Raw genomic sequence first — 24,098 nt, 5'->3', positions numbered from 1 at the left:
ATTTAATTCATTTCCTTATTCCACTTTATACTATTAAATTCCTTTCCTTTTCAAAAGAAAATTAATTTATGTCATTAATTTTCAAATTGAATTTCAAAATTGAATAATTTTCACGCCAACACTTAAATTCTCACACTTATACTTCAAATCCAAAATTCCAAACATGCCCTCTAACTAAGGACAATTACTGAATTTCCAACTAATAAAGTTACTGAAAATTACATTATTATTAAATAAAATAAAATAAATGTGGGATGTTACACATAATCTCCAGCCCTCAACCGACCCGCCAATAAAGGTAAACCCAGGTACCTAATAGGCAGTGAACCAAGGGAGAAACCCATAAACGCAGCTAGTTCCTCCGCATCCCCAGACTCCACACCTGCAACAAACATGGAACTCTTCCAACATTAGCAACTAACCCCGACAGCCCTGCAAAATCTGTCAGGACCTACCTCACAAACTCCAAAGAATCTCTCTCATCTGTATAGAAAATTATCAAATCGTCTGCAAAAACTAAATGAGTCAAGCCCACATGCTCACACCGATCATGGAACCTAAACCACACAGAAGGATTATTCAACAACCTAGACAAGACCTCCATCACCATCACAAACAAAAAAAGAGACAACGGATCCCCCTGCCTCAACCCTTTTCTACCAGGAAAAAACCCCTCAAGGGAACTATTAACCATCACAGAGAACATAGGCGAAGTAACACAAGCCCTCACCTAACTAACAAATTGAAAGGGCGTACCTATAGCCAGCAACACACCAAACAGAAAATCTCAATTAACCGAATCATACGCCTTCTGATGGTCTACCTTCAACACACAGCGCGACTTCCATCTACCTTCCTTATAGCCCTCCACAAGCTCCTGACACAATAATATGTTATCAAAAATTGACCTATCCAGAACAAACGCAGACTGGTTACCACTGATGAAAGCAGGCAACCACAACTGCAATCTCCCAGCTAAGATCCTTGAGATACACTTATACATAACTTTGCAACAAGAAATAGGACGAAACTCCTCCATACGTTCAACTCCCCGCCTCTTTGGGATAAGAGTAATAGCAGTAGAATTAACTCCACCAGGCAGGTAACATGGTTAAAAAAAATTCAGCACAACATCACAGAAATCATCCCCAACCACATTCCAAGCAGCTCTGTAAAAATCAACCGAAAACCCATCAGGCCTAGTAGCCTTCTCAGACTTCATCGAGAATAAAGCCTTCTTAATCTCATCCTGACTCACTGGGTGACCAAGCGCCCTTATCCTCTCCTCGGACTAGTTGAATTGCACAATATCCCCAATTCGGGTAGTAAGATACCTATACCCCACTGGCTGAGATCCTAAACAACCTTGAAAGAATTCTATTGCCACCCCTGCCACCCTGTCATGCACTGTCTGGCGAGTCCCCCCAGTATCCACGACTGTAAATAAACCACTGCAGCTTCGACGGGAACGAATACAGCGATGAAAAAAAGTTGTGTTCATATCACCTAACTCCAGCCACCTCACCCTGGCCTTCTGCCGGAGCAACGCCTCCTCCAATCTTGCCACTAACCAGAACACCTCAGTGGCCCGAGCAGCCTCCGCACACACCGACTCTGAAGCAGGATCCCTTTCTACCTTTGCCTGATCAACCTCCATAAACTGTCAAGCTGCCCTCACCTCATCAGCTAACACAGAGATACGCCTCCCAAACGAAGCACGTAAAACTCTCTTCACTACCTTCAAATTTTGCACAAAGCTAACCACAGGAGACACATCCTCAGACCTTCTCCACACTGACCTGATAGTATCAATAAAACCCCCAGTCTCCGCCCAATGAGAAAAATAACAAAACGTGGGAAGTGGCCTTCTCCTCGTCTCTCCTGTAGAAACCATAAGAAGGCTATGATCAGAAATCCCCCACTGACCAACCCTAACCTCCAAATACGGAAAAGCTACCTTCCACGCCTCATTAGACAAGCATCAATCCAACTGATGCAAGATACCATTCCCCTGAATTTTACTAGTCCAAGTAAACCAGTTACCTGTCACACCAACTCAACCAGATCTGCCTCCAGTAATGCCCCATCAAACTTCTCCATCTCCCTTAAGCTAGGGCAACCACCAAAATCATCCAAACTACTATGAATAGCATTAAAATCCCCCAAAACAACTCCAGGAAGCTTCCACGAGACACACACATCAATCAATTGAGATCATAAGTTCCTTCTCTCACTTATGTGATTAGAGGCATACACAACAACAATATGTACCACACTAGATACAATATCCACTAAGGTCCCAGAAATGAACTGATCCCCACTGACATCAATAGAAAACTCATAGACACTCTTCCGCCACATCACCCAGATCCTCCCAACTCTCCACACACTATAGCTACACACACAACTCCACACATCACCATACCAAAATTTTCGCAACGAACCCTCGTCTCAAGAAAGCAGTAGAAGGTAACAGAGGATGAAGCCAAAAAATCTGCCACCACCCTACACTTAACAGGGTCATTCAACCCCCTAACATTCTAGGAACACCAAATCATGGACCTTGCAACAGATCACACCTACCACCTCCCACTAGGCCTTTGCCCGAACTCTCGAACATCTCATCCATAACAGACAACGGATCAGGATTTGCTTGCACTAGAGCCAATGCCAACGAGTCTTCCCCCTCATCACACAAAATATCAAACTTATTGCGATCATCAACATGCTTTACAAACCCTGTAATTCCAGGGGACCCATAAACTGCTCTATTCCTCAAGGGCACCGAATCCGATGACCCACTTTGAAATCAATTGAATACTCCCCTTAATAAGGGACAAAAAGACATTTGACACATATATCAACTCGGGTAGAAATATCAAATAAATTTTGATAATATAAATACAATAAGACCCCCTAAAAGAATAAACAATATGCATAAGAGGGGTACACAACAATAAGGGAATAAGAAAATCAATTTCATTCAGATATAAAATTCATATATAAAAAGATATAAATGTGGGTAACTCCCTCTAAAATCAAGCATTCTCCTTTTAATAAAAAATCAATAAGAACCAATGAGATAAAATCATTCAAGTAAAAAAACAACCAATTGAGATACCAAAATATCAAATATTATAAAATAAACATTAATTATTGAAAAATAAATACTGATACCAAATAGTAGCCAATCAATATAAGTATGGTATCAACCGAAATGAATTTTTACCAATCGTGAACAAAATGTTATCGGAATTCAAGAAAGTACCAATTTTATAAATACTCCCTATGGAAAAGAATTTAACAACTTTTCAAAACAACATGCTCACAGGAAAAATAAGATACTAAAAAATAATTCTTATTTAACAAAACGTACATCATATAAGTAACAAATCTATTACAAAAAATCATCAGAACAATGACAATTTTTTCTAAGACTCAATGTCCTTTTGTTCAGTTTTTTTCAAGAAAACACAAAGATAAAGCAAACCTCTAATTGACCAAAAAGCTAAATAATAAGAAAAATAGATAAATGACAAATAAATAGATACACAATCATCTGGCATTCAATCTAATAACCAATATAATTCACAATATCTCAAAATCTAACTATTCAAGACCGATCAAAAGATATAATTTTCATAAAGATACCAAAAAAATAATTATCTCATTAATTAAAAAAATCATAAGAGTTACCAAATATGCAATTTCCTTTGATAGATTTAAGCAAGCTTTTTAGTAGTTGCAATTTGAATTAATTCCACTACTAAAGTCCAAGCAACAATTGCTTCTTGAATCAAATCTACCAATAAGGCTCAACTAAAAAATTTTGGTACCCATTTTATGGGTCCTTCATTCTTAGTGATCAAAGACTTAGGAACTCATTTCAAATTAGTTCCAAAATTACTAACATTGATTTTTAGTAAATAGCAAGTATCAAATTTATGTCTAACTTTGCCACATGAATAACAAGTAACATTAGGCAAGAATTTACTTTTAACTAGGTGATTTTTCACAATATTTCTATTCGAGTAATTCTTGTTAGGAGCAATTTTCAATTTAAAACAATTTGGTCTAATGTGACCTTTAACTCTACAAAAAAAGACATATAGGCACAATTTTGATTTCATGCATATCTCTAGCATTACCATGATTATGAACATGTTTAGCATTATGCATACATTTTGTTTTTTAATGAACATGCTTATGCATAAATTTTGATTTTTATTGTAAATCTCTAGCATTTTCATATTTATTCACAAATTTTAAATTATGAACACATTTTGATCTACCAAGAAATTGTCTATGCACAAATTTCGAATTTCCATGGGTATGCCTAACCTTTTCATTCACAAAATTCACATTCTGAGCACATTTTAATTTAGCATAGAATTTATTAGGCACAAGTTTTGATTTTCCATAGCAATTTCTAGATATTTCATGTTTTGGCACAAAATTGGATTTAACATTAGGTATATTAAATAAACCATCTTGAGACATACTAGGGGCGACTTTAACAAAAGTAGTAATCTTTAGAAGTAGATGAACAAATTTGCTTCAAATAGCCTAACCCCCTTTTGTCACTACAAGGTTTAATCATGCCAATAATTTTATCTTGTCTCTATGTATCAATAGTCAATTTTTTAATAGACTCTTTTGTAATTTTAAGCTCTTTTGTAGCAAGCAAATCTTTCTCTTTAAGCATGTGCAAAATATTATTTTTCTTATCAACATCATATTCAAGAAATTTAATTTTGTCAACAAGAGAAAATTTATCTTTTCCTAAAGATGAATTGCTGTTTTCCAAATCAAGAATTTTATCTTTGAAACTAACAATTTCATCTTTCAATTTCAATGAATAATATTCATTTTTCTCATTTTCATCTCTCATAGCATTTAATCAATCTTGATATTATATGCTAAATATCTAAATTCATCATTCTCAACTTTAGGGAACTTAATTCTATCATTCAAAACATATTTCTCATCACAACAAGAAAGCTGCAACATTACATTATTGGCTCCATTTTTCAAGCAAACATTTTTATCCATAAAAAACTTCTATTCTCAATAGATAATGCGTTATACTGCTTTGATAATTTTAAATATCTAGAGCTAACTTTTTTAAGATCGTGTTGCACATATTCAAAAGCATCATATAGTTTATCATAGGAAGGGTTTTTTGAATTACCTTATTTTCGTCACTTTATCTTTGAAATCATTATCGGAATGAGCCATTATGCACAAATAGGGTCCATCACATTTTTCTTTTTCCACTACATGGATTTTTCCTTCATTTTGCAAATTATAATTATCCTTCACGTTAAATAAATCATTAGTAGTACAAGGAGAATTTTCTACACTATACATATTGTCAAGAAAATTTCAAATATCATATGCATAATAAAATTGTGCAATTCTATCACATGCTTTACTATCCAAAGCACAACATATGCTATTTATGTCTTTGGCATTGAACGTGAGCAACTCATTATTCCATTTCAATTTAGATAAATCATGCTCACAAATATACACAACATTGAAATTCATATCAAGCATAAATGTTTTCACTCTATTTTTCCATACATCATAATTTCTATTTCCATCAAAGGATGGGGTCTATCAACACAATAATTTTCTAAAATTGCCATAAAACTCTAACAATTAAGCTTTTAAATAAATTTTCAAAATATTAATAAGATACTTTAGGTATCAAAATAATACTTGAAAAATAATTTACGTAGAAGAACTACCTACTCTGATACTAATTGTAGGAGTGAGAAACTCAAACAATGAGTATCAATCTAAAATAATTTATGAAAATGTTTATCACAAACAAGAGAGCAACTGACTCTGATACCCATTGTAGGACTGGTATGACAATCCTAGAGGAGTGAATAGGATTTAATCAAACTAATTAAAAATTTTTACTAATGTGAGCCTAATTAAACAAATTAACAAATTTTTTTCCAACAAGTAATATAAACAATAAGTTTATACAAATAATTTCACTTTGAGTTAAGCAAGAAAATAATCATCACACTTTAAGCACAATTTTTAAATCTAATAAAAGGATTAGTAAAGGATATGTAAATTTAAGAACTACCAATCAACATAAACATATATGAGCAATTAAATTTAAGAACAAAAATTGTAAATAATTTCGAGCAATACAACTTAAGAACCAATTTATCCCAAAATTTAATAGTTAAGGGATAAAGAAATGGACACCAAGAATTTTATAATGGTTCTACACAATCGGCTTATATCCACTTCCCAAGCTCCTCTTGGGTATGTCACTACGAACTTGACTCTTTCCACGACTTAGAGTCGAACCGTACAACGTTCTTTTTTAGGCGCAAGAAAAAATTCGATCTTTTCCGGTAGAGGATCAAACCGTTACAACAGCTTTTTTTAGATCAAGAGAAACCCTTACAATAATTTAGAAAAATAAATAGCATACTCGACAAACTTTCTAAAAGAGTGGGTTTACAAATTTAGCACCCAATGAATCAATCCTCGTAACATAAAATATCTCTCTCAAGAATAAAATGAAAAGAAGAAAATTGAAGGTTGGAGAGAGAGTAACAATGGTGGCTTAAAGAGTTATGGAGGATTGAAAATAATAAAAATTGTTGGTGTGATTTGGAGAAGAAAATGAGTTTAAATAGAGAGGAAAAATTGTTAAAAAGCACATTTAATTTGGATCATTATATTGGGGTCGATGTCCTAAATCTCATGGGTTCTGTAGTTTGTAATTGTAATGTACAAACAAATTTATTTATTTAATAAAATATGAGATGTCTTATTCGACACTTAGTAGCATTAACCCACAAACCTAATAAACTAACATCCAAGATTATATTCTAAAGCTTAAACATATATGTAGAGACATATAAGTGGATCATGTTTAAGTGATAACCTAAATGTTCTGTAGTAGATGGATACGGCTATGCACCTTATCCTAGTGACACTACAAATACGACCATCTTTGTAGATGTTACAATTATTGTAAAGTGCAACAAATGATCTGATCTTGATCATTCATGTAGAGACATTTGAGTGGGAGTATTCTATATAATACAAAGGAATTTGTATAAGATCGGAACACGAAATGATTAGTCTCATTATATAACACCATTAATAATAGAAACTTACATTTCACTAGGATGACCATAGGTGACATGACCTGAATCCTGAGTGAGTTGTGAACTTCTTCCTATGAAGGTGGTCCTTCGATTTGTATGGGTGAGAGTGGCTAGATCATCGATTCAATAAGTCTACCATTGTAGGGATTCGCCTGATTGGGGAGTTGGGAATACAGCTACACAAGACGAAATTCACAACGAGGGCCTCCCATTTGAATACCTTTGATGAACAACTGAAAACTTATTATCCTCTACGAATTGGATCTTCAATTTGACAGTAGACCATCATAATGATCTTCTCTACTATTCTCTAACTCAGATGTGTGGTGGTAACTTGGATTGAGATCAATTTTTGTTGAGAGGGAAGAGGGTTTGGGAGAGAAGAAGAAGTTCTGAATTTCAAAATGCATGAATTCAATTCTCTCTGAAAAATTGAAATATTTATCAGATTGTATCATGCAAACCCAACTTAATATTGCTGTTTGACACTTCAAGAAGCAATATTTGAGTGTGATATGTGTCCAATTTTGGGATTAATCTCCCAAAAGTTGGAAAAACCCACTAAGTTGGTGTTTTTGTAATTTTAAATCATTTTTCAATTAATTCAATTATCAGAAAAATTAAATAGATTTAAAATCAAACCTAGTTTGGTTTTTAATAATTGAAAAAGATTTATATTAAATAATTAATTAATTAATTAAATAATAATTTAATATCAAATATTAAATTAATCAAACACCTAATTCATACATGAATCCTATTCATGTAATTCAATATTTAAATATTTTAATTTCTCAGATTTTGTTTAATTTCGACAAAATTAAACGTGTTAATTATATCGATTATAATTAATCAAACCATAAATCGAATTTGAACACTTCAAATTCAAAACTCTAATTCTGAATTTGAACAATTCAAATCTACTCAATTCATTATCCCAAGATATATTTAACGAGCTAATAGAGGAAATTTATGGATCTACAGATCATGAGCTCCAACGATTTGAGATTAATTGGCTAAACTCTTTAGACCAAATTTAATCAACGTTTGTTAACTACCGAGACACACCTCTATAGCTCGATAGTTGCACTCTCCTTACTGTTGATATATTTCTGTCCATTTTAACCATAATCAGTAAGTCAATCCTTCACAGATTGTTCGTATTTACAACTAGGTCAAAATTACCATTTTACCCCTGTAAATACATCTTGCTTCTTAAACTCCTATTGATCTTCTATTGAACAATTTGGTTTATAGTCCAACTTATAAACCATGCCCCTTTTGATCATGAAAGGGCGAGACTCCATTGTTCAAGGCCAGGAATCAGTGCTTAAGAGAACAACCTATCTGTTAATCCTAAGTCGGGTAGGAATGAATTCCTTCTTGCAGAAGTATGTCCCCAGCTATCTATCTGATCTTGTCCCAAAAATGGGAGGCTTATTGAGCAGTATTGTTGGACTACTCTCATATATGCAGATCAAAGGATATTCCCGAATAAACAGGAGTTTATTGTTAGCTTAGGATTAAGATCGAGTTACCCTAGGTTAGTGAGTTTGAAATAGTCAGTTTTAATAATAAATGGTCGTTATAAAGAAAAGTGACTATAACAAGGTCCGGTCTTATGCAAACTTATTGCATAGGATGCCTCCACTCACATATCTCCACATGAATGATTTTGGGATCACATCATTTGTATCAGTATACAAAATGGGCCGCATCTAATAGTGTCACCAGGATAAGGTATCCAATCTCATCCATATACTTATAGACCATTTTGGCTATATACTAATACTTGATCCTCTTTTATGTCGTCACATAAAATTAAAGTATTCATATTATAGCCATGGATTCGTTTATTATATTTTTATAATAGAATGCAGTATCAACAACAATTTATTGAATAAAATACTCAATAATACTTTTAATGAAAAATAGAATATATTAATAATATTTACGAACTGCGAGTGTAGGACATTCCCAACAGTAAAGTGATGCAAATGATCTGATCTTGATCAATCATGTGAACACATGTGAGTGGAGGTATCCTATACAAAGAGTCTGTGTAAGATCGGACCACGAAATGACTAGTCACTTTATATAACACTGTTAATAGTAGAGACTTACATTTCACCAAGATGACCACAGGTGACATGACCTGAATTCTGAGTGAGTTGTGAACTCTTGCCTATAAAGGCGGTCCTTTGATTTGCATGGGTGAGAGTGGCCAGATTGCCAATTCAATATGCCTGCCATTTTAAGGATTCGTCTGATTGGGGAGTTGGGAATATAGCTACACAAGACTGAATTCACTCCTTCATTGATGTCGGGTTAAGTAGATAAATTACTCCCTTAAAGGCTGATTACAGGTTTGAACAATGTGGCTACACCCTTTCTTGGCCCGAGAGGGATTTGGTCATAGTTGGACCATGACTTACTGTTCATTAGAGGGATCAGTGGCAATTAAGGAGTTAGATGTAACTACATGGCAAAAAGGTAATTTTGGCCCAACTATACTTACGAGCAATTTGTGAAGGGTCATTACACTATTGGTTGGTTATATCTGATAGACATAGAAATATATCTATATGGAGTGACCGACAGTTAATGAATGTTGGGTAATTTAATCTACAATTCCATAAGGTCCCCTCTGTAGCTCAACAAGGATTATTGAGAATTAATTTTGGATTAATTTGAATTGTTCATATTAATTGAGAAAATTAATTATATGTGATATAATTAATATAATGTATTTGATACATTATAATATAAAGTTGTTTTTTTAGAGGAATTAAATGTTTGAATGTGATTCAAATACTAATTTATATGGATGAGATTCATATAATTGAATTTAATATAAATGTGATTTATACTAATGAATGATTGAGAGAAATTAAAACGATAGGGTATATTATATTTGATACAATATAAAAACTATAGGTTATATGTTATATTTGATATAACAACTATATATATATATATAATAGGTTATATATATATAATTATTTAAATTATTTTTTTAATTTAAAATTTCAAAATTAAAGGGGGAGAGTTACAACTCCCTCCCCTGAATTCTCTCTCAATTAAACGTGTGTGGGGAGTTGTAGGAGGTTGGCTGAAGAACTGTATCTTCTTCCCTCTTACTTCTAACGTAGGAGTATGCACTAAAAGAAAACGCTCTCTGATTTTTCTCCCAAGAACACATAGAAGAAAAGTTGTTTTCTTCCTCATCTTCAAAATCCTATCCTTCTTCCCAAAATATTAGTAGAGCCCACGACTCCTGCTTATTCTCATCCTCTAAGAAGAATACATGAGGTTCTCTTGTGGTGGTGGCCATTAGGGTTTTTGGAGATCGAAGTGTTTGTGATCAGGTTGAGGATGGATCTCGCGAAGAATTGGTTCTTCCCTTATTTCCGCCTTCTCTTCTCAACATGTTGTAAAATTTGTATAATGCATAATTTGTACGTTCTGTGATTTTAATTATGTGAAAAATGAAAATTGGGAACGATCCCGCTTTCGCCGTGAATCTCATGGTTCCTTCAAATAGGTCCATATATATCACCATGAATTCATTATGAAAATGTAGATGATTCAGTTCCCACTTTAGCTGGTGAAGTCTAATTATTAATTTGCCTTGAGAGCAAACATCACATAATAATTCATTAGATTGAAGAATCTTCTGGCTCTTCAATGGGTGTCCATTTGAATTCTCAATAATTCTTCTCATCATTATAGACTCTGGATGATCCAATCTATCATGCCAAATAGCAAATATATTTGGATTCATGAACTTCAGGTTCACTAATGCATATGTTTCAATTACTCATATATGGGTATAATATAGTCCAGAAGATAAAACAAATAATTTTTCCAATATATGTTTTTCATTTGAGACAGTAAAGATAATATATAGATATTCCACATTGTTCTTACTATCAGTCTCAATATGATAACCATTGCAACGTATATCTTTAAAACTTAGAAGATTTCTCTATGATTGACCAGAGAACAATGCATTGTCAATTGTAAATTTTGTTCCTAGGAAAAATAATATTTTCTTTTCCAAAACCTTCGATCAAGTTTGCATAACTTGATATTGTATTTACTTTTGCTTTCAGCATTATCAATTTAGAAAAATATTTTTTTTTTATTTGTAAGTATTGTATGCATAGTTGCACTATCGGCTAGACATAGATCTTCTTTGTTCATTTTGTAATCACCCAACATATGAAAATGATCTATGTTTCTTCATTAAAAGAAAATAATTACAATAAGAAAAATAAAACTTAAAATATATAAAAGTTACTAAAAAAAACATGAAGATAGATAAAAGAAAACAACAACATTAAGTTTAGATATTCTCAAAGTCAAAAGAAACATTTGAAGTTCCATCAACTATGCCAATCTTCTCTTACTGAGATTCAAAGAAATCCGCCACATCCAAATTTGTCATATGAGATGGGTCAAATATGTAATTATCCTGGTATGCAAAATTTGCTTCCACATTTTTTGTTTCCTTTAGGGAGGCTTGATAAAGGTCAACTAAGTGTTTTGACGTATGACAGAAACGTGACTAATGCCCAGTCATTTCGTATCAGAAACATTTATTTTCAACACTATTTAAACTCTTATCTTGTGGAACTTTTTCTTTATGATCATCATTTTGTGTGGTTCTTTTGAAATTTGAATGGTTAAAACGACCATCATGAAAATAATAATTATTTCTTCTCTGTCACGATCACGACCTCGACCATAATTATTAACATTCACAATATTCACTTTAGGGAATGGTGTTGTTCCATTTGGTCGAGATTCGTAGTTTTTTTTAATCAATAACTGGTTATTTTATTTGGCCACGAGAAGACATGAAATTAGTTCATAATATTGTTTAAAACATTTTTCTCGATATTGCTGCTGCAGGAGCATATTCGAGACATGAAATGTAGAAAATGTCTTATCTACCATATCAACATCAATAATTTTCTCTCCGCATAACAACAAATTTGAACTAATTTTAAATAATGCGGAATTTTAATCACTTACTGATTTAAAATCTTATAGCCTTAAATGCATCCACTCATAACGAGCTTTAGGAAGAATAACTGTTTTTTGATAATCATACATTTCTTTTAAATTTTCCACAAGATAGAGGGATCTTTTATTGTAAGATATTCCATTTTTAACCCGTCATGGAGATGATGACGAAGGAAAATCATAGTTTTTGTTTTGTCCTGATTGGATGTCGTAATTCCTTCTTTAATTGTTTCTCCCAAGTTCATAGCATCCAAGTGAATTTCGGCATCGAGCACCCATGACAAATAATTATTGCCATTAATATCGAGGGCTGCAAATTCTAAATTTTTAAGGTTTGTCAGAGCAACACTACCACAAAATATTGTATTTATATTAGAAATTTAATATGTATTAAATATGCAAAATATCGTTTAATTTATTAATTATAATAAAGAGGAAAAAACCCGACCTATCTTTAGCGTTGGAAACAACAGAAGCTCGTGTTGATAACGTGTTGTGAAATTGAGGAGCACAACGGAACACAACAGATATGGAGAAAATATAATATAATAATATATAAATATAATAATAATAAATAAATAAATATACTAATAAAATAAAATAACCAAAATTATGAAAATTTAATAACATGAAAATTAGTGGAAATTTGAAGTGGATTTCTCACCAATGTATACGATTTTAAGATCTACCAAATGTCACTATTTATAGGCAAAGTGGCAAGTAGATGTGGTGTTACATGGACACCAAGCATGAATAACTACAAGACACATGGACAATTTGAAGATTGACACATGGATTTTAGGACACCAAGCAATGAACATCTATATTTTATAATATTTATAGAACGACGCAATTTTAGGTATACGTGCCTTGACCCTTCATACATCTACCTTTGACTAAAGATGTCCAATTTCTCTGCGAGACGGTGTCCTACCTAGAATGGGGTAGAGATTCACCGATTAGGCGGAGAATGGAGGAGGGAGTGAGGGAAAAAAAATTCCCCGAGAGCTAAACAGGGATGGAGACGGGGAATCCATTCCTCGTCCCCTCTCCGACTCGGTCCCCGCCCTATTAGCCTCTATTTATTTATTTAATATTATGTTATTATTATTATTATTATTATTATTATATAAATATTACATTTAAATTTTAAGTTTGATTGTTTATTGGACAAGATAATGAATATATTTAAATTGATTATTTACATTTAGATTATATATGTGAATAATTTGATTTATATTTTTTTCTACTAAAAATGTTTATTAGTTTTTTAGACCAAAATTTAAGTAATTTATGTTTAAATTTAAGTTGTCATCCCAAAATAAACAATTTAGTTATAGAATTAATTATTTAATTAAAATTTATGACATTAATGATTTAAATGAATTGATATATATATTTTTAAAACTAACCTGAAAAAGTCCTCTGGGATGGAACTCCTATACCCATCCACAAACATCTCTACTCGTGGCCATAAATGTATTACTTATAGAGTGAGGTAAACGTGGCCTTACTGGGCAAAAAGTAAAAAAGCAAAACAGTTCGTCAAGCGAAAACGAACCCAACAAAATATATACAATATCAACGTCTAGATTAAAAGTTTTTTATTTCTTTAAAAAAAAAAAACAAAAGTTTTTATTCTTCCACTGCACAAAGAGTCAAAACGAGCATAATCTCCCTCGTTTTATTTTAGACCCGCCTTCACTGAATGATGACAGCAACAAAAACGTATATGAATTTTAGGCCCGCGGTTTGCAATAACAACCAGTTGTGTGAAGGCGGAGCGAAGCTCGTCGTTGAAGCTTTAACTTCAGTGGCTTTGTTCTTCCTTCTCTTTGTTTTTCTTGAAACGAAGTGGGTTTCTGTTCTTACCCATTTTTTCTGCTTCTGGGTGTAACTTTGCATTCAAGAAACTGTCTCTGCCTCTGTTTTCTGGTAAGTTTACCTCTAACAATGTGGGTTTCTCTGGGCCTTTTTGGGATGCAAATTTTGTTTATTAAGTTCGATGATTTTGATTGTTCTGTCTTGGTTTGCTCTTACCAACCCTTTTCTGTGATTTCGTCTGTTTAGAGCTAGGTTTTGATTCTGATGGATGTGAACGGCAATAATCCTTCGAAAGCTGTTCGAAGAAGTTCGTCTCTAAAGGAAAGTGAAAATGAAGGCCATGTTGTGGTTGAAATTAGCAGCGTTTTGTCTTCCAAAGAAACCAAAGATGAAAATGGCTACTCTGTAACGAAGCAAAACAGAGTCGATTCACAGACCAAAGAGCCGACCGATTCGAGCATTGGCCATTCCAACGATTCATATCTCCCTCCCATTGCGAATGAGCCCCTGAAAATTCCCTATTCAAATGGAACCCTCACGCTCAGAAGATCTCTCAAAAGATCATACCTATCGAGACCCAAATCCAGATTTGGGGAACAGCCACGTTACACCGATTCAGATATGTTTGAGGAGAATGATGTGTCGTTGAGAGAACAAATCGGTGCAACTTCATCGAGAAGCTCTGTTCTCAACCCCCCGAATGCCCAATCTGAGGAAGAAGATGGTGAGGATATCGTCAAGACAGAGAAGTCGAACAAAAAGGACAAGAAAGTGAAGGTGAAGACATTGATTAAGTTGGTTGGAGCTTTTTGTTTAATTGCTTGCTTGGTGGCTAGCTTGACTGTTAACCGTTTGAAGAATTGCTTCTTTTGGGGTTTGAAGGTTTGGAAATGGTGTTTACTTGCTACTGTGATTTTTTGTGGAAAGATATTTACTACGTGGGTTATGCATGTGGTTGTCAATTTGATTGAGAGAAACTTTTTGCTTAAGAAAAACGTGCTTTATTTTGTTCATGGGTTGAGGAAGAGTGTCCGAGTGACCCTTTGGTTGACATTGGTTCTTGTTACATGGGCGTCGTTGTTTAATTGGAATAACCATAGGAGTTCAAGAACCGTTGGGAAGATCTTGGATGCTATTACATGGACTCTTGTTGCCCTTCTTATAGGGGCTGTTCTGTGGTTGGTAAAAACATTGTTGTTGAAAATACTGGCCTCCAAGTTCCATAAGAACCGATTTTTCGACAGAATTCAGGAATCCATTTTCCATCATCATGTTCTACAAACCCTCTTGAAGTGTCCATTAAAGGAGGGGGCTGAAGGTACTGCCAAGTTCAGCTGTTGTCGATTTAGTTTGAAGAGTAAAAAATCAGACCATAAGAAGGTGATTGACACGGGAAAGATTCACCAGCTGCAGCGAGAGAAAGTTTCAGCTTGGACGATAAAGGTGTTGATCGAGGCAGTTACAAGTTCGCAGATGTCGATCTCACAAATACTGGATGAAAGTAGCAATGTTGCCGATGGTGAGATCACTGATGAAATGGAAATTGCCATAGCCGTTGCCTGCAAGATCTTCAAAAATATTGCTCATGGAAAAAAGTGAGGAACTTTCGCTTTTGCTTGTGATCTTTTGTCAAACTCACAGTCATGTTAATACTTTTTACCCTTTCCCTTTTGTTAGGTTCATACAAGAAGAAGATCTTCTGAAATTCATGGTCAAAGAAGAAATCGATCTTGTGTTACCACACTTTGAGGTAGATGAGACAAGGAAGATTGACAAGAAAGCTCTAATAAATTGGGTGGTGAGCCTTGTATCTATTATCTATTTTTAGTCATTTCAAGCTATCAAGCCACTTGTACACATTAGAAGTAGAGCTCAGTTAGGCCCCATTTACTCGATGTGAATAGAAAGAAATGATACATAGTCGAATGAGAGATTTTCTTAAAATTAAGAATAATTTCTGATTTTGTTGTAGGATACACAAATCTTGGTTCATTATTGACTTATGTTAAACAACAATGAGAATCGTTCTCAATTCTCATTTGATCATTCGCAATGAGCAAACAAAGTACTAGAACCTAATAAATGCGTAGAGTTCTTGTGTTTCAGTGAGCTCAAAGCCCTCATGGTTTTGGTCGATCATTTAGTTCCCCTTTCTTCCTTGTCTTCAACAATTTTCTAACCCATTTTCAATAGCCGAAGTGTCTTGACAATGTTTTATGGCATGTAGTAACTTCTTTTCGTGCAGGTGAAGGTTTATCAAGAGAGGAAAACTCTAGCACATGCCTTGAATGACACTAAAACAGCTGTGGAGGAATTGAATAATTTGGCAATAGCACTTATTATAATAGTAACAGCTGTCATATGGCTTCTGTTGATGGAAATTGCTACATCCAAAGTACTTGTTTTCCTTCTATCTCAACTTGCAGTGGCAGCTTTCATGTTCGGAAACGCTTGCAAGACTGCATTTGAAGCTCTAATCTTTGTGTTCGTTATGCATCCATTCGATGTCGGGGACTTTTGTGTTGTTGATGGCGTCCAGGTAAGCTTCTTAACTTGCAGGGAACCAAATCAAATTTCACTCATCAACGTCTCTTGTTTCATTCTCTGTTTGACTTGTGTTAATGTAATCGGCAGCTGTTGGTTGAAGAAATGAACATCTTGACAACGGTCTTCTTGAAACTCAACAACGAGAAGGTGTATTATCCCAACTCAGTTTTGGCAACAAAGCCCATCACTAACTATTATAGAAGTCCGAACATGTTTGACACCATCGAATTCTCGATCAGTTTTGCAACGCCACTGGAGAGGATTGGAGCCATGAAAGAGAAAATAAAGAGGTGAGTGGAAGTGGAAATATTAAGATTTCGAATGCATCTTTACAAATATATAGATCATCTTACGACAAACGAAACATTGTTATTTTACCACACGATCTTGATCCTTATCGATGTTTTCTGCAACGAGTTCAGGTATTTGGAGAAGAATCCACAACACTGGCATCCAAATCATAGTGTGGTAGTGAAAGAGATTGAAAATGTGAATAAGATAAAGATCGCTCTTTTTGCGAAGCACACCATGAATTTTCAAGACTGGTCTGAGAAGAACCGACGAAGAACCGAGCTCGTGATGGAGTTGAAGAGAATTTTTGAAGAACTGAAGATCAACTACAATCTTCTGCCTCAAACAGTTCATCTTTTTCCAGTTCAGGAGCAGTAAAGTCCAGAGAAGACCTTAAAGCTTCTGCTTCTGATACTTTGACTAAGAAATGGTTAGCTTGTGCTAGCTGCTTTGTTAACTTAGTTAGAGCCAGTAGTAGTATTTACTAAAGAGAATCATAGGACTGTTAACTTACCTAGGCTAAGCTACTAACTGGAAATATACAACTTCTAAGACTGTTGTAGCCATGTAATAATGTTAATAATGTTGCCATGTTAGGGTTACACTCATCTTACTAATGTTTAGCCATGTAATTAATTAATATATATGTTTATTAAGTGGAGTCTACTATTTCATTTGTTTCAATGAAAAGGAGTTAATTCCAATATTTTACTCAGTGAGCATAATAACTGCTATGTATTATACTTTTCACGAGTTCCTGTTGTGTTTACTTACCCACGAAAGAGAATGACAAATTTTATTCCTCTTTGATGGTGTAAAAGTAGGATGAGAATAAAATGAGAATTTTTAAACGGAAACTATTTATATAAAATAACAAATTTTTATTCTTCTTTGATAGAGACTTAATCGGTTAAGTTTATCACTTATGGATGTTGATAAAAGTCTATCAATGTATTTTTGTTATTTCTGTAAATACTTTGACATTTTTTTATCTGTGAAAATTTTCTAAAATAAAATGTAAAAATTTTATTTATTTATTATTATAAATTATTTACCCTTGATCTTAGCCAATAGGCCAAGAAAGGTATTATTTTTATAAGCATAATTTGAACCTCTATCTGGAAGGAAGATGTACATATCAACTAAATGTTGAATTCATTGAAAGGATTGAGATTGAATTTTCAATCTCAAGAAAGATAGTGTATGTCAATTATCACACAGTCAACTTGGCTCACAAATATTAAATTTGTAGACAACTTCTATTACTTGTTACTAATAAAAGCAATACTTTAAATATTCAGGAATTAATGTTCCCAAATTTTAAACTTAGCCATTGATATATAAGATTCAAAATCACTTCTCTAACATATATAAATAAAAATACACCGATACTTTGAGATTATATTTGTCCTAAAATTGCTTCTCAAATATTCTCTAAAATATTAAGAAAAATATTTTGTATTTTGGGTTCCATTTATTTTTTCTCAAGTTATCTTTATAATCATTAATCATATGATAAATTTGTCTTATATATATATATATATATATATATATATATATATATATATATATATATCTTTCTCTCCTATAAGTGAACTGCGAAAAATAATACAGTTCTTGAAAATTAAGATAGAAGGAGAAATCATTTATTAGTATAGTACTCATTGGGAGTTGATGTAAACCTCTAAACTTGTTTTACCAGTTAATTAAGTTTAAGTCTTCTTAGTTATGAGTTAAAGATGTAGTCTGCAATGTAAGAGAAGGAAAATTTTCTAAGTGTTATGACTGTAGGCAAGAAATATTGTTAAGTATGGAATGTTGCATTATGGGTGAAGTAAAAACAAGTTAACCTTAGGAAAGATGGAAGGGTCCACGCGTTTTGGAATATGAGGCACCATGCGACTAATTGTATGCCTTGAAGAGGGCTAAGTTGGAAAATGGTGCAAGTAGGAGGGTTCTTGCGTTGAAAAGGAGAAAGTTTTGGTGTGACCGGAAAAACCCATGCGATCAAGTTTAAGTTGAGGAATTCAGCTTAATTAACCGAGTAAATAAGCCCAGGTGGTAGCCTTGTAGACACAATAAAGGGATAAACTTGCCGATAGAAAGTAATTAAGCAAACTTTTTTCATTCAAACCCAAGTATAAAATAGACTTAACCAAGAAGGAGATTGTTTTGCCAAAAAATTTCTAACGCCTAAGTGAGGGAGTGTCGCCATCTGAACATTTGAAAAGCTGAAGAACTCTTGGTCAATTAAAGGAGAATTTAAGGGATTTATGATTGATTTTGGAGAAAATAATGCTCAAATTCTAAGGTTAGTTAAGATGTTTATGAGCAATTTTCTTTTGAAAGGATGTTTAGTTAAGTTAATGCTGGAATAAAGTTAAGAATCTAGAAGTTTGAATTTTGGAATGGTGTTGTTGTGGATGAATAAGCAGGAGTAGTAACTGCATACGAAGGAAAAAGCAAGCAACTAACTCGGTGATATTATGCGTTAACACATACAACAAACATAGCTAATCCACAACGATGGCAATTTGAGTACATTACATAGTGGATTTACGTCGCATAGACTGAGAATTATTTCATACTTACGAAGCACCTTGAGAAATAATTCCCAATTTTCAGCCAAGTTATAATGTAAGATGGATAAGGATAGTCGATGCGTTTAGGATGGTTTTGATGCGTCGAACTTAACTATGATGCTATAGCTACTAGTATGTGATGAAGTTAAGCTATGCGTTAAGCTCAAAAGTTAGCTAAATATATTGACCAAGTGACCTTTCCTTTTCAGAAAAAACGCAAATAGGAGAGGCGTACAACCCTTTGGATAAGTAGCTTAAGATAGTGAATGACAAGTTTTAATAAATGTTTTCTAACGCAAGTTTTATGAATGATTCCTAATGCATAGACATTTGATATGAAGTTATTATATCATGATTTTCTCCAACGCATGCCTTGAAATGAATGTTAATTGCATGATCCATGTTTTTAAATGATGAAGTTATTTAAGATTTTAGCATGTGTTTTCCATTAAGCATGTGCCATATTTTATTGCATGATGGAATTAATCAAGTATATTCCATGTTTTACAAGGCACTATGCGTTGATATGAAACCATGACGTATGATTATTTCAAATATGCATATTTTGTATATGTTCTTAAATGTTTAATGTTTGTGCCTTGTACAAACCCTACTCCAATGTTGGTACTGAAAATATGGTAAGGTACCCAGATTACAATGATGTTAGGGATCTTTAACACCGAAGGTATGGTAAGGTGGTCAGGACCCAATCCAGCTCTATGTGCACATATGACTAGGTTATCGACGTTGATGAGATCAAACAAAATGGTTCTCTCTTAACTAAGGTTAATAGGGATTGAGCAAAAGGGCTCTCCCATATGTTTAGGCAGTGGAGTAGTGGAGTTTCAGAAAGATGCTATTAAATTATTTCAGGGTTTTTACATGATGTATTTTCATGATTTCAGTTCCCTTTTTAAAAACCTTGACTATGATTTATAAATTTTTCTTGATAAGCATATTTATGTTAACTATGATTTAAAGGTTTTACTTAAGATAGTCTCCCACTGGGTTTTTTAGTTCACTCCACTCCTTTAAATGTTTTCCTCCCCTAGTAGCAGTCAACGTCCTGAGGCCTAGCAATTCTGCCAGTTAGTCACTTCTCAGACCCTCAAGAAGATTGCAGTTTAGGTGGCTCATAATGTTTTGTATTTTATGTCTTTGTTTGGGGGGGGGGGGGGGGGGGGGATAGAGTGGAATTGGTGTTGTTTTAAGTTTGGTTCCTAAATCTGTTGCATATGTTGATGTTGATCTTTCTGGTTAGCAGTAAATTATATGTTTAAGTTGTTGCTGAATTTATATGTTGAGCTCTAGAGAATTATAAACTTCTAATCAGGTTTAACAAGTGTTAAAAAAACTACAGGTTTCCAAGAGTATGTTGGATAATAATTGTCACAAGAGGGTTGAAAATTGCTGTCTTCACATCTCTTCTAGGATTAAGAGGGTAATCTGAGAAAGGGTGTGATAAGTTGATATCAAAGCATAAGATTTTTGGAAATAGAGTTATGCATTAGAATAAAAACATATGAATAATGTTACGAGCCTAATAATGTATATGTGACAGATTGATTTGACAGATGGTCGAAAGAGATCGTGACCTTACCAGAGATCCCGTGGCTCAAAGGGATCCAGAGTTAGTAAGAGGATCGATAGTGCAAGAGGCTACATCAAAGGAAGTCTATTAACCCTCAGGTCAGAGTCGATCCTCATATGGAGGATAAAGTCTTTGATAGAATTGCTCAGAGAATAGTAACTAATATAGGATCTGTACTGAAGGATCCTAAGAAGAAGTATGGTGTTGAGAGAATCAAGGCACTGGGTGCCACTGCTTCCGAAGGCACTACTGACCCTGTAGATGTTAAGGCATGGTTAATTCAGCTAGAGAAATGTTTCCAAGTAACTGGATGCCCAGAGGACCGTAAGGTAAAATTGGCAATATTTTTGTTATAGAAACGGGCAGAGCAATGGTGGAGAGTGATAGACTCTCGAAGAAACATATCAGAAGAGATGTCATAGGAGGAGTTCAAAAGAATTTTTGAAGATAAATATTATCCAGTTTCATACCCTGAGGTGAAGAGGAATGGGTTGTTGAAGCTCGTTCCAGGTAGTATGGCGGTTGTTGAGTACGAGCAAAAGTATATTGAGTTATCCAAGTTTGCTTCTATGATCATAGCTTAAGAAAAAAATAGATGTAGACGTTTTGAGAGTGGTTTGAGGAAGGAGATATGGACTCCCATTACTGCTACAATTAACTAGATTGATTTTTCTCAGTTAGTTGAAATTGCCATGCGAGTGGAAGAGAGCCTGATAGAGAAAAGGCAGGATAGAGAAGTCTCCAGATGGGAGAAGAGAAAATTTACGCCAGAAGAGTCTGGCAAGAGAGATTTTAGGCCTCAATTTAGTAGGCCAGCAACATCTCAGGGTAGTATAGCTGGAAGTCAGTAGAGGAAAGGCAAACAGAGATCCAGTTAGATAGTTGAGGGATTTAGATCATGATGTTATGAAGAATCAATGGCTAGTATAGGTAGGAAGCTACAGTGTATCAGATGTGGTAAATTTCATGTAGGCCAGTGCTATGAGGGACAAATTGTCTGCTATCAGTGTGGACAGCCTGGAAATTGCAGAAGAGAATGTCCACAATTAAATTTAGAGGCACGGACTGGGCAAAAAGTAGCTTTCCAGACAGTGATGCAGCCTAAGGCAGACACAGTAGGCGAAGAGGGCACTAGTGGTGCAAAAAAAAAAAAGGGTGCAGTGGGACGGCCACGTCAGCAGGGCAAGTTTTACGCCATGACCCAGCAGAAGGTTGAGGATGCACTAGATGTCGTTACTGGTACGGTCTTTATTCATGATAGACCTATAAATATTTTATTTGATCCAAGAGTGACTCATTTATTTATTTCTAGCATGTTTTTATTGAATATTAATAGGGTACTAGAAACTATGCCTGTGGAGTTAGTTATTTCCACCCTATTAGTGATGTACTGGTAGTTAATAATTACTATAGAAACTGTGTATTTCGCATAGAAGAACAGTGTATGGAGACTGATTTGATTTCCTTAAAACTGTTAGAGTTTGATGTTATTTTAGGAATGGACTTTTTTTTTTTTTTTTTTATTTAAATATCATGCATCTATTGATTGTCATAAGAAAGAAATGATATTTAGACTACCAAATCAGGCAGAGATAGTGTTTGCAGGGAAAAAGAAAATGTTTCATACTTGTTTAATTTCAGCAGAACGCCAGGAAGCTACTGAGTAAAGGTTGTACAACATACTTGGCCTATATAACAGTTTCTTCACCAAAGAAGATAGGACCAGAAGATGTTCCTGCGGTACAAGAGTTCTTTGATGTATTTCTGAAGAGTTATCAGGGTTACTACTTGATAGAGAGGTGGAGTTTACCATAGATTTGATACCAGGAACAACACCTATCTTACAGGTACCATACAAGATGGCTACAACTAAACTGAAGGAATTGAAAGCTCAATTGCAGGAATTAGTAGATAAGGGCTATATCAGGCCCAGTTTGTCACATTGGGGAGCACCAGTTTTATTTATAAAGAAGAAAGATGGCACACTCAAATTATGTATTGATTACATGCAATTGAACAAGGCAACTATATGGAATCAATATTTGTTACCTTGTATTGATGACCTATTTAATCAGTTGAAGGGAGCAACTGTGTTTTCAAAGATTGATCTAAGATTAGCTACCACCAGTTGAAGGTTAGAGAGTTAGATATCCCTAAAACGGCTTTTCGAACCAGATATGGGCATTATGAGTTTTTGGTTATGCCATTTTGCTTAACTAATGCCCCAACAATGTTTATGGATTTGATGAACAAGATATTTCATCCATACTTAGATCAGTTTGTGCTTGTTTTTATAGATGATATACTGGTGTATTCGGAAAGTAAGAAGAACATGTAAAGCATATGAGGATAGTATTGCAAACACTACGTGAGAAACAATCGAAGGAACCGGTTAAGGTTTGTGAGTGGAAATGGGGATCGGACTCAAATCCAAATTTTACAGAAACAAATAGAATATTATGCATTTAATCACAAAAATACAACATGTTAAAAAAAAAAAGAGAAAGAGATAATTAGGGTTTAAAAAAACCCTTACCTTTGAAGAACCTTTTCTTCACATTTTTCCTCTCCAAGAATGGTCACGAACAAAACAATCTCCAATTTTGACACCACCAATGGGTTTCCTCTGTTTTCTCTAGGATGAGAATCACAAGAGTTTTGTGGACTCTGTGATTTTTGGAGAGGGAAAGAACTGAGAGAGGAGAAGAAAAATTGGGAAAAGAGATTTCAGAACTGAAGGATCTTGTGAAGGTCTTTGAGCGAAAACGGGATCGGACCCAAATCCCAAATTTTACAGAATTTACAAATTTACAGAAGAAATACATAACATTATGTATTTAATATAAAATTCAACATGCTTATAAACAAATAAGAAAAAGGAAAAAGAGAATAGAGAGAATAGATACTTACCCTTGAAAATCTAATCATCACGTTTTTTCCTTATCTGTAAAAAATCACGAACTCGAAACCCTAATTTATCCAAAATGGCCACCACCAATTGGTATCCTTTGTATTCTCTAGGTGGAGGATCCAAAAGTTTTGTGCGTTCTGGCTTTTTGGAAGAAGAAGGGAATTGTTAGAGAG

The 24,098-nt window shown here is 34.1% G+C and overlaps 1 protein-coding gene across 1 annotated transcript; it reads left to right on the top strand.

Annotated features, from left to right (window-relative positions):
* Positions 1–13,860: 13,860 nt before the first annotated feature.
* Positions 13,861–17,556, top strand: LOC120085255 (mechanosensitive ion channel protein 10-like). Its single transcript, XM_039041157.2, has 6 exons — positions 13,861–14,114; positions 14,250–15,598; positions 15,681–15,801; positions 16,249–16,542; positions 16,638–16,840; positions 16,973–17,556. The coding sequence occupies exons 2-6, from the start codon at positions 14,268–14,270 to the stop codon at positions 17,217–17,219; spliced, it is 2,196 nt and encodes a 731-aa protein (XP_038897085.1). The 5' UTR covers positions 13,861–14,114; positions 14,250–14,267; the 3' UTR covers positions 17,220–17,556.
* Positions 17,557–24,098: the final 6,542 nt, after the last annotated feature.

Source organism: Benincasa hispida, chromosome 9 (genome assembly GCF_027475165.1).
Source record: "Benincasa hispida cultivar pf3 chromosome 9, pf3_genome.v1.1, whole genome shotgun sequence".
Lineage (NCBI taxonomy): Eukaryota > Viridiplantae > Streptophyta > Magnoliopsida > Cucurbitales > Cucurbitaceae > Benincasa > Benincasa hispida.
This window is presented reverse-complemented; position numbering and strand designations above follow the sequence as displayed.

Coding starts and splice junctions, on each gene's coding strand:
- LOC120085255 (XM_039041157.2), top strand. CDS start 14,268: ATGGATGTGAACGGCAATAATCCTTCGAAAGCTGTTCGAAGAAGTTCG. Junction 15,599..15,680: donor AATATTGCTCATGGAAAAAA/GTGAGGAACTTT, acceptor CCCTTTTGTTAG/GTTCATACAAGAAGAAGATC. Junction 16,841..16,972: donor ATGAAAGAGAAAATAAAGAG/GTGAGTGGAAGT, acceptor CAACGAGTTCAG/GTATTTGGAGAAGAATCCAC.